The 12,461-nt window shown below is 42.2% G+C and overlaps 1 protein-coding gene across 1 annotated transcript in view; it reads right to left on the bottom strand.

Annotated features, from left to right (window-relative positions):
- LOC105453152 (inactive tyrosine-protein kinase 7-like) overlaps positions 1-11,729 on the bottom strand; it is a 45,943-nt gene extending 34,214 nt beyond the window's left edge. Inside the window, exons 1-2 of the mRNA XM_011694880.1 lie at positions 11,459-11,729; positions 1,739-2,041 (exon numbers count right to left, since the gene is read on the bottom strand). Coding sequence (XP_011693182.1) covers positions 1,739-2,041; positions 11,459-11,501 — 346 coding nt within the window. The 5' untranslated portion in view covers positions 11,502-11,729. The remainder of the gene's footprint in view (positions 1-1,738; positions 2,042-11,458) is intronic.
- Positions 11,730-12,461: the final 732 nt, after the last annotated feature.

Genomic DNA, 12,461 nt, shown 5'->3' with positions numbered 1-12,461 from the left:
AATTATAAATTATCGTTTCACAATATTTATGGACGATAATTATATCTTTAGCAACGCTTGTGTGGATTCGGATATCCTTTATCGCATTTTGAATTCCGGCTGAAATGTAATTTGCCTACCGTTTTGAGATCACTAACGCGGAATAATGTACGAATCGCTGCCGATTTGAATCATTTAAATATCGAGAAGCTATATTTCTCTTGATAATTAATTTAAAATAAAAGAAATGAAATATTTAGCGTACTCTTATTTCATGGCACATTAAATATTTCGTGGCGATGAGGCGAGTGTTGGCATTCGTTTATCGCGATCAAGCGTTATGTATACACAAAGTCACCGCGCCATTATTCGCGCGATGAGACTCGAGCTAGCGGCTGGTATAATTTTTTCAACGATACTTGTGTTAGATGTGATACCTCGTATATATATCGTGTTTTAAATTTTGTTCTGATTTCACCGTAATTCACTCTTTGTCGAATTGAGAGCACGAATAAATCGCAAAATCGCGAATGGTTAATTCCTATTATAAATAAATCACGCGATATATTTGCTTCGATAAATAATTGTCGCTTCGAAAATCATGATATACTGATCGTGTTTATTAACGAATATGTATTTCATTGGTTTTACGCGTTCGAAATATATTGCGCTCTTTGAGACTTCGTTTGTTGTGTTAGTTAACAAGATTCGTGGGGATCGAGCAAACCGTATACTGAGTTTCGTACCCCTTTTCGCGTTATTCGTCTGTCGAATATACAACAGTAAAATACACGTTGCGTGCAATTAACGTTGGTAGTGTTCTACAAAGTGCCATGCGATTATCCTATTCTGGTAATTAGTACGCGCAACTGTAATTAATCGTCTTCTCGTGAATGTTGTTTTACGAATGCAATGAAACCATGGACCTGAGAGGAGAGAGAGAGGTTTGGAACGTATAAATGTCTGACGATAGAGTAACGATGGAATATATAAATAATTATTTTTTACATTAAATTATTATATCTGTTACTTGCAAAATTAATAATTTTGTCACAATATTCATACGCTAGTTTTATGGCGTCAAATTTTACGGGAATAATCATTTTATTTCTCAATTAACATATATTCATAATTTCTTATCTAAATGTAGTTATTAAATCGTCTCTGTATTTTGCAGATACAAAACTTCATTTTAAATATCTCATCTAATATCTTCTCGAGTTACGTAATGATTAATAAATATGGACCTAAAGCTTATTCGAGCGTTCGTTGTCAGAAAAAAACAATTAGGTACCTATATGTGTGTATATTTCATAATATATCAATTTGCGAATATTTTTCGCGACACTGAGATAAACCATAATTAATTCACATATTTTCCCGTTGCAACACTTAATCGGATTTAATGCCATCAAAATTTGTGACATTTTATATGATGCATATAACATATAAAACAATTACTATGTTGCAATTTTATGCAAATAAATATCTGTCTAAAATACTCTTATATATAAATATAAATTATACTATATATACAAACTAATAATAACTGTAATCAAATGTATGAAAATTAATGATATATCGTAAGTGTAATGTATATCAAATTTCATACTTGCTGTATGATATATAGCTGTGATATATAGAAAATGAAATATTTGGAATGCGAATTAAAAAATATAGTTATAAAATGAAAAGCAAACAGTGTGTATAACTGTGAGTCACAAGCGTGCGCTGATATAATTCGATGATAAGGACTTACATTGAACGTCAATCTTGGCGGGTGAGCTCTCGATCGAGTAGCCGGTTTCCTCGTGTGTGGCCACGCAAACGAAGTTCCCGCTGTCCAAGATTCGATTGACCCTAGTGATATAGAGATCGCCCTCGACCTGATGCCTTCGCGGGCTGGGAGCAAGCGGCTGTCCGTCTATCTTCCACGAGTATTTAACATGCGAGCTTGGCTGAGCTTCACATCTCAAGCGAACCGGAAGTCCTTCGACAACCGAGTGCTCCGCGGGGCTCACCGAAAAGTAGAGATCGCCATCTTGGCCGTGAGCAGGTGTCGCTATGAAAGAAAAAAGAAATATCGTCTTGTTAACAATATAACATCGATCAATCGATAAATATCGCAAATATTAAAAATCGGCCGAAAATTACACTGCCCGACAAATTTAAATTTTTTTTCTAGATCACGAACGGAACAAAGTGATTCTTACAGACTTTTGTCGTTGAAAATAAATCCATAAATAAAATTGTTCTATCATGTAACGTTTTTGAGTAAACTAAACTTAAAAGTGCCGAAAACGACACTTTTGTTAATACTTTTGAAATAGAATGTCTCAAATTGCTTAAATCCTCAAAAAATTATATTTATCTACGGACTTAAATTCCCTTCTTTTCATCGTAACTGTTGCTTAAAGCCAATACAGTAAGGTGACTTTTTTTTATCGCTGAAAACGAATTCGTAAATGAAATTACTCTATCACGTCATGTTTTTGAAATACTTTAGTTCAAAAGTATGCAAAAATGTCATTTTCGGCAATTTTAGATTTAATTTTTTTCAAAAACGTGACGTAATATAGCAATTTCATTTATGAATTCGTTTACAATGACAAAAAAATTTGTAAGAATTACTTTGTCTTGTTCGTAATCTAAAATCTGTGTCGGACAGTATTATTGTTTAACAACTTTATTGCTACTATACTAATTTAAGATGTAAAAATTATTTCTTCAAGTTAAATTTCTAAATAAATAATAAAATTAAAGTTTCCATAACATATAATAGTTTTCTTTTCAAAGACTAAGTTTGAATAGCGGAAAATTGCGATAATTGAGTCACGTATCATCGCATGTACGATCGTCAATGAAAAGAGCATTTACACGTGTTCAATTTCAAGTTGAACGATCATTGGAGATACAAAGAGACGGCCGAACCGAAACGAGCGGCGTCGAGTGCGCGGTGGGTAAGAGCAAAATTCCCGCAACGAGAATCGCACGTTCAAGCGGTATTTCTGTCCGTCTGTGAGTGTCCGAAAATGGGAGATGAGAAAAAAGGGTAGATGGCTGGTATAAATGTACAATATGACACATGTAGGTTCGGCGATTCGCCCGGTCCACGAGTCCGGCGAGCGTCGCGCGGATTTTGCATACACACAATGGCCGCACCGGTGTGGATTAAATCCTCTGTATTCCGGGGCGAAAATCGATCGGTGCGTTTCTCCGCGCCACGGCCGCCGGCCGGCAACACGTTGTACGTACGTTGCACCGCGCACGCTGAACTGCACCCGTGTGCACTCGGCACGTTCGCCGTCTCTCGTGCACCATCGATTCTCTCGTTTACGCAACGGCCACTGCACGTCTGTGGAAGTGCCTGGGAATAATTAATCTGTCGCGGTCGCGAAATATTATACATCGCGTATGTATTACAGTATACTTCGGGCTCAAATTTCAGGGATTACGCTAATGAAAGATCGGTGCTTTCTCTCCCTACCCCCCCCCTCTCCCGCCCGACCCTCGATCAATCACGCTGATTATTCGTATTAATTATAAACGATAGATCGGTGATTTCGTGAAAACGTAATGCGAGACGTTGCTGACCGCGTTCAAATCATCCAAACAAGAGTTGGTTTATTTACTTCCATCGAGCCTGGCCATACGTTCGAATCCGACATTTGTGGCTGTCCCGAGTATTGCTATAGCGCTTCCAAATATCGTCTTACTGGAGATATAATGTATAATAATAGGTATATTCTCTAATGTTCGGCGTGTAATTTATTCCGGCTATAGTAACAAATGTCCCGCGGTGATCCCGAATGCTATTTAGTTTTAACCGTCGCACCGTGTGCGCTGGGAACCATAATGCACGGTCATAAATCTATCAAAGAGCGGGACCCCAAGCTCTTTTATTTATCTTCGCGCGGACCGTGCCAGTCACCCTATCTATAATTGTGGATCCAGGTATTTCCTTTGGTCTCATACCGCCGCGGTGTGTGTTCTATGGTTTTAAGTTTCATAACTGTCAAGAAATGAAGCGTGCACATATTCGTGTATTTTTTTTTACAATCTTTCCCTTTAAATTTTAGTAACACAAACCTTGTGAATCTTTACCTGAAGTAAATGTACAATCGGAAAAAGAGTTCGACAAACTACTAAACACTGTTGCTAAATTGTAAAAATGTTTTGTGCAACAGTTACGTGGTCAGTATGGACAGTGTTGACGTAAAAATATTGACCCCACTAAACATTTTGACCATTACGTTGTCGAAACGTCATAACATCTCGGTAACATTAAATGTCCTGCCTCTAGGACGTTCCAGAAAAATGTTTTGTTTGTAACGTTATTACAACGTACAAGTAACGTAGCAATCGATTTTGCATAATGACACATTCCTGTTACGTTGCAAAAATCTCACAAACGAATCGTTCCTTTGAACCGTCGTAGAGGTATAGGGCATTTGCTGTCGCCAAGATATTGGTGTAACGTTTCAACAACGTAATGATCAAAATATTTAGTGGCACAGTATTATTGTTAAGTATATTATTGTAATTAGATATGTATGTATATTCGTTTATTATAATTATACGCGAATTCGTATATAAAAATACTTCTTTCTACGCAAAGTCCGTGGTCCATGCGTGCGCAATGTCAAAGAATCCATTGATTTCGGAACTGCGTCTCGTCAGAAGGTAAATCGTTTCTTTTTTCCGGTCGTAAATGGCGAAAAAAATTATCCCTAAAAAAATATCGTCGGTTTATCATTTGTTAGTTCGTTGATCAGAGTGATCAGTTCCCCGATGAGAAATTAGAGGAGTTTCAAGCTAATAGGACAGGCTTTACGATGCCTTTTCAACGCGATCATTAGGCGGTATCTCCGAATGCGGTTCGATGTCAATCTTTATCAGCAAGAGCTGAGAGAAAGCGGGAGAAAGAGTCGCGTTGCAGCCTAAAAAAAGAATGCGCGTTTACGTCCGCGTCGTCTTGGTTGCCGCCGGTCGTGAAACCTCCCTGAGGGGTAAACACGACCGCTTTTACGACCTACTCTCGAGATTGGCTTCCTCCCCGAGCTAAACATCTCCTTCTCCTTTCTCTTACTCTTCTCCGCGCCGACGACAGCTGCAGCCGCGCCGCTTTATAACGTTTACACAAGCGGTCCGATTTTTCGACTACATCGCCCGACGCTGAGTGCCTGCGCACGTCCGACGTCTACACGGTGACACGTAGAATTGTCGACGGGTAGTAGGGTAGTTGACGTAACGTGACGGACTTCAAAAGAGATGAACACGACCTAAAGCCGCGCGTGAACATTAGATATCTGCCTGTAAGAGCTCGGTTTTATGACGTTGGCCAGAAAATCGCCTTTATTTGGTAATTAAATAAAATTACAATTTTTATAATAAAAATAATAAAACAAAAGTCGCTAATTAGCTGGGAATTAAATGAAAGCGAAATATTATCTCTCATATTTTATATCCATTCTTAAAAATCTCTTACATATTAAAATAAATAAAATTAAAATATTATTTTATTTTTATTCCAATTTCGTAACGTGTAAAAATCCGGAATATTAATCAGCAAAAAGATTACAGCAGGATTAATCAAGTAACTTAATAAATATATCATAGAGATATTTCTATTTTAATTCCTTAATAACTCTAAGGGTATCATAAGATAATGATAAAATATCTTTCCCTTATGCAACTCCTTCCGGTGAATCGAAAAGCGACGAGAAAGTAACTCGTCTCAGCGCGGACGCAAGGGGTTGTTTTCTCATAGCCGTCTGGGGTAGTTTCGCGAGCACGTCCCTCTCATCGGAGCACTTCTTGATTATTATTCGTGGTACATAGCGCACGGTCCCTCTTCCAGACGTCATAGGTCTGGAAGGGAGAAAGTTCGTGCTGGTATAGAAGCGGAACTTGGCTCGTTATGCTACGGAATCTTTTTCCCGATGTGTACACGCGACCCCGGTAACGACAGTCTTTAAATCGAAAGATTGCTTTTGGAGCCGTTAAAAAGTTTTCGCATTTCCATAAAATTATCTCTGTAGTAAGTTTAAATCAGATAAAATAATTCGCGACTTGAGTGCATCCGTCCGACGATTAAAATTCTAATAATAGTCGATCTTTCGATAAAACGTCTGAAATCAAATTGCGGTTCGCCAATTATTGATATTGTATATCGTCGCGATATGTATTTGTACAGATCGGACATTCCTTTCTATTGATTATCCGTAGTAAGTTTAAATCGAATAAAATGACAATTCGCGACTTGAGTGCATCCGTTCATCAGAACCTTAAAACAGTTAGTCTTTCGATAAAACATCTGAAATTAAATTGTGGTTCGCCAATATTGATATGGTATATTGTCATGATATGTGTTTGTACAGGTCAAACATTTCTTTCTATTAGTGAAATTAATCGGTATTTTAAATGTTGATCTTGAATTTAGTAAAGACTAATAATTATATATTATATATTATTATATGCAATCAGTAAAGACTAGAATAATTATGTATTATATATTATTATATGTAAATGATAGAGCTTTTTTTACGGATATATATACGTACAATTAAATCTTACAATTAGGCAAATTTCTTGTACATAAATACATGCCAACACAAACAGAATAATAGCAATATTTATATATCGAGCCTTCCTAATTTCCCAAAAGGCTCTCGCAGCGCTTCTCTTCCCCCTTGCAGCAGAAACTTCCTGTATCAATTAGAACGGCTCCCAGCATGGATATGTGTAACGCACGCGAATGCATAATTCATTGCGTGCACATAGAATGCGCACTTTATCACGCGGCTCGCAGCTGGTAAACCACGCGGACATGAATTATGCGCGGGCCATCATTTACGACGAAACTCGCACGCGCGTAAAGGGAAAAAATTCGCCCTCCTCCTCCTCCCCGTCCTCCGTGTATCATAACCGATCCTTCAACACACCCTCTCGCGTCATCCGCGCACACGAATCGCCGTGCGTTTTCACGCGGGGGGGGGGAGGGGGTGCCGAAGTGTCTCATGCATGTTACGGTCTTTATACGAGACGCTGTTGGGTGCAAATAATTGCGTTCACCGTGCCACCTTCTAGACATTCCGAGTACCATAAAGAGTTCACGCTCTCAGGACTCGCTTTCGCGGCTCCGGGGGGGAGGGGGGGGTTCGTCCTGAGAGCCGCTGCTCCCGAGAGGCTGCGCCGAGACAGGAGACGCGTATACATAAGACGCGTTTATTAAGAGACAAAAAAAATAATAAAACAGGAAGTACAGGAGGATAAAAAGAGGCAAAGGCAAGGAGACGCGAGAACCCGGCGAACACTGACGCCCTTTTAGCGAGGGTAAAGTGCAACCGCTCGGCTCTTGCCCCCGCGGGAAGAACAAGAAAGAAAGAGAAATAAAATGCGACGGATGACGACGTGCTCCGAAACGATGAAGACAACTGCGACATGCGCTGTTATTTTCTATTTTCAAGAATCCGCTGTTTGAAGCTTTAGGTACGTCGTTTCCTCGCTACGGATCAAGTACAGAATTTATTTTTAACTCACGCAAATACGACGGATAAGATTGAATAACAAATAAACAGTCGCATATCAAAGTTCTCGGATATCAAAGAGAAGACAGCCTTCATCATATTTCATTCTCAAAATTAATTAATTAATTATTTTTCGTCGTGTTAGATAATATCGTAATTTTTAATCGTTTCATTTTTGTGCTCGTTATTATGTATATTCGTTTTAATATTAAAAGATATTGCAATCGTTTCTATCCGCTTATTCGACTCTCTGCTGGTCAAACGAATCGCGAAAGCGATCAGGAAACAAAGTTACCGCGCTGCAAAAGTGCAACCGCTGTGCAGTGGAGCTCGATGAAAAAAATACAAGAAAGAAAGGGAGCCCGGATCTGCTCGCGATTCTCATTTACGGGATATCCAGTCAAAGGGAGAATTCGTTAGGAGAAAGGAAGATAGATCCGACGCGAGTGCGGAGTGTGTGCCATTTTCGAAGTACGCATAATAACAACATGAGCGAACGAATTTCAAAGAATCCACTATTCGGCTGCCTCTCTCTCTCTCTCTCTCTCTCTCTCTCTCTTTCTTTCTCCCTTTGCCCGCTCCTCGAAATATATTATCCACGCTTCCCGGGGCGCTATCGCGGAGGTCATCAAACGCCTGCGCTCGCGGCGAGGCGTTTTACGCGCTTTGAGCTACCGTGACCCCGCAATCGACGGTGGCGGGAGGGAAAAGACGCCCGGAAGGGAAGACGAGAAAGGCGTGTGTTTCCTGCCGAAAGATGAGCCGGAATTTCGGTATCTCTGACGATAGAAAGTTTATCTTACGATTCCACGTGCCGACGGGAACGACAAGCGCTGGATGAAGGAGTTCTGTTTCCGAGAAAATTGCGAGCATGCTCCGATGGGCGTGCATCCCTCAGATAACATCGACTCGAGATATCTTAAGTCTACGCCGTCAGGCGCTCGTTAGTAATTTGTTATCTACGTTTGTGCAACGTCTTCATCTACTGCTTAATAAAAGACCTAATCGTTTTTTTTTTGTTACAAGGTAATTTAGCTTGTGAAAATAAAAATAATTTTAAGACGTATCTATATTTATCTATGCGAAGTAATGTAATTATTTCGTGTTAAATAATTACAAAACGTGTGAGAAAACGGGTCGCGACAAGATCCCGAGGTGCTCAGAATTGGATTGAAATTGCACGTATATACGCTCGATGCGCATCCGCGTCGTAAATACCGCGGTCGCAAGAACAGTCGCGACGACACGTCCGAGTATGTACGTGCGCGTGTCGCGGCCGGCATGCCCCGAAAAAGGAACACGTCGTCGGTTTCGTTCTTCATACATGTTACGCGCCACCCGCGTCTTTATTAGCCTCTCTTTCTCTCTTTGTTTCTTGCCGGAGTCGTTTCAGCAGCCCAAGGGATCAAAGGGCTAATATGATTTCTCTCTCTTTTTCTCTCTCTCTCTCTCCTTCCTTCTCGCCGCCGCTCCCTGCAGCGAGACACGCGTACGCTACGACGTCACGCAACGTCTGAACGAGAGGAGAAGGAAATGAACGAGCGAGAGCGAGCGAGCGAGCGGCTAATAACCCCGCGAGAGAGCGAGAAGAGGACGCGAAACGCGCCGCCGCGAGTAATCGCGCAGCACGCTGAATAACATTCGGCGTATAAAATAAACGCGCCTGGCCTGGCGGCGTACAAAGGGCCCTTAGTAGCGAGCGGTGTAAAAAAAAAAAAGCCGTCGCGTTTGCGGGAGAGGGAAAGTAGGCGAGAGCTGGCGGAGAAAGAGACGGGGGGGGAGGAGGAGAGCGAAAGAGAGCCCGGAGACCTCACCGACAGGGAAGACAAGAAGAAGAGGACGATGATCGCGCGAGCGGGCGACGCGGGGGGCCTCGCTCTGGCCGGTGCCATCTCCGGCTTCTTTTCAGAAGAGGAGACGGGGACGTCTCCTGAGCTCCCGCGGTCTCCCGGTTCTCCGTCCGTAACTCGAGACGTGTAATTAGGAGCACCGGACCAAGATGAATGGCCAAGTGGTGCCGGTGAGTGGCGGCGCGGCCTGGACGGGACCGAGTGAAAGAGCAGAGAGAAAGGTGAAGGAAGGAAGGGGAAGGGGGAGGAGGATATATCCGAAGGGTAGCAACCACGGGGCACCATAGCGCACTCGAGGTTTATCTCGTACATTGCGCGCCTCTTTCCCCCTTCCCCCCTCCCGTTCCTCTTAACTTTGGCGGTGGCCGATATTGGGTACAGATGTATATACCTACGTAATACCGCACGGCAACCACCTCTCCCTCCTGCTTTCCCCCCCGATCCCCCCCGTTGTGCGCCGAGTCTGCGTACACTCGTCGCTTCTCGTGTAGGTGTGCGCGGCTATCGAACCGGTTCCTCCTCTTTGAGAGGAGAGCCACCGGCACCGTCATGGTGGAGAGTGGCAGCATCCTTTCCTCACCACTTGGACCTCGTCTCGCCGTCGAATCCTCGTGAGAGTCGGGGGAGGATCCGCGAGGAGGGCGCAAATTGGCCAGCTCCGATTTAGATGAGAGAATATGTCTCCTTTTTTTCCTCGCAACTCTTCAATTTGCGTTGCAGAGAGAGGAACGGTATAATGAAAAAAAAATGATCTTCCCCTCTTTGTCCCTTTTTCATTTTTTTTTTTTTTTTTCGTTGAAAAGCGGCGTGATAGCCGAGATAGTTGAATAGAGAATGGCAACAAGATAACGTGTTTTTAATAAATTCGCAAACCTATAGATCACGATGTTTGAAATAATTTCTAATTCCGCTCACGAGTGCGGCGAGAGAATGGAGGCTTGAGAGAAGAGCAGCATACAAATGTACGAAAAATGTAATTAACCCAGGGAGCTGGGGGTTTGTTTTCTTTTCACGGAATGCGAGCTTGTTCTAAAATTCTAAATCATATGCAAGCAATATTTGCTATTTTAACTGTCTAAGCAAGTTGTAAAGTGTTAAAAACAGTCGTTATAAAGTGCTAACGAATAATCGGTGTGTAAGCAATGTATGCGCAAAATAATATGTCAAATGTCCTTAAAAGTTTACCATGCTCCAATCTCACCAATGTCACGCGAGATACAAATGCGAATTGAGTGAAAACAACAAGCATGTATACAAAAGAATAGTTCCTTCGGCGCACGCGAGTATATAGATCAACAAGAAATAGAAGTCATGCAGGACATTCCGAAATCTCTTTATGCACCACTCGAGATGACGTTAATCGGTACGCTTAAAAAGCAGGGCACGTAACGACGAAATATTTTACTCGGCGAGTTACGCGATCTTATCGCGAAATAACAGCGTGCAACGAGCGTGTAACAATGCTCCCGGCGTAACGTATCGTGCTTACCGTATCGCGCCGATGCATTCGCCGAGATATACCTTACCCGCGCGGTTCTTCGCGCACGAAATGATACCCCCTTTCCGCCAACGCGATATCCGACCGCGTAACTTCAAATCAACCCCCCTCCCCCCGCCGGTCCCCGCTATCTCCGTGAATCGATAGCACTGTAAATCTCCGACGATTGTAAAATATAGTCGCACGGACGGGTAGTGAAGAAATAATTTTTGACCGCTTCGAAACGCGCCTGCGATTCTTTTTTTTTTCTTTTCATTTTTGCGGAGTCGTTAAATCGCCCGGTCGGCCCAGGCGCGCGATTCGGACTCAATTAGTCGTAATTACAGCGTCGGGCGGTCAGAAAAGGAAGAAAGGGAGAGACCGCGCGGGGCAAGACCGGTCGGAGCGGGCCGGAATCGCGAGACGATCGGCGCCAGATTCTCGAGCGGGAAGGGGGAGAAAAGGAGATGATGCGCCGTGTTAGGGAAACTTCGATCGGCTCTCTTCCCTCCGCGTGATTCACCCCGACGACGGGCAGACAGACCCGCGGCGGGTAGCGGGAAGGGAGGGAAGAGAGCTCCGGTATATACGCTAACGCTTACTCCATTCGGTGCGATACTTACACACGCAGGCGAGCAGGGCCAGCAGAGCCGCGACGCGCCGCATCCTCGGATCACGCGGATCAGCCGGGAACAACGTACACAATCGCTATCGCGTGCGCGCGCGAGAGAGAGAAAGAGAGAAAGAAGCACCCCGCGTGGCGGAATTCACGTCGCGATCATTTTCACGCCTGGTTTTCCGCGATAAACTCTGCAAACTCGGCGTGCGCGTGAGACAAAATCAAGTTAGAAACGACCGGCGCGAGGAGACGCGCGATACTGCGGCGTCTGCGGCGACGAACCCACGCCGGCGCGAAGCGACCCCTGGACGCGCTCGGTTTGCTTCGTCGGTCAGCGCAATTGCCCGCGTCGCCACCAGATGACGCAACTTGTCGGTTACAACCCCTAAGAGGGTAATACATATAAAATACCCAACATGTATAGGTTTAATTTCTTACCTTTTGAGTTTTGATAATAATTATTAGATTTTTAATTTTTAAAAAAATTTACACTATAGTTAATATTAAATTAATATTATTAAATTTGAATAGAATAGGGCTCAGTTCCAACGCTATTTTTTTATATTATTAGTTTATTTTATCCAATAAAAATGAATAGCTAAGATAATATCCCACAGGAATGATTGTTTCGCATGTGAGTTTAGCACATTATACTTACATAGACTTTAGTTCAACTACACTGCCGACATTTATCCATATATTTACATGTCATATAATACTCTATATATATATACTCTACTCTATTATTATATGCACACCAATTGTGAGTGATAATAATATAGTATAATAAATTTAACGTTTTGAGGAAAAGTGAAAGCGGAATACAATTTAAAATAATTAAAAAAATATAAATGAGACCAAGATCCATGTTGATACAAATAAACAGAATGAATTTTTATATTTACGATACTTATAATTAAACAATTCGATAAAATAATGATGTAGTTGACGTTTGGAGCGTTCTTGGAAATTTAAAATGTGATTTGTGTCAAAAGTACAAATGCAGA

Source organism: Wasmannia auropunctata, unplaced genomic scaffold, assembly GCF_000956235.1.
Source record: "Wasmannia auropunctata unplaced genomic scaffold, wasmannia.A_1.0 LD336002.1, whole genome shotgun sequence".
NCBI classification, from domain to species: domain Eukaryota; kingdom Metazoa; phylum Arthropoda; class Insecta; order Hymenoptera; family Formicidae; genus Wasmannia; species Wasmannia auropunctata.
The sequence above is the reverse complement of the archived record's forward strand: the minus strand, read 5'-3'. Positions and strand labels throughout refer to the sequence as shown.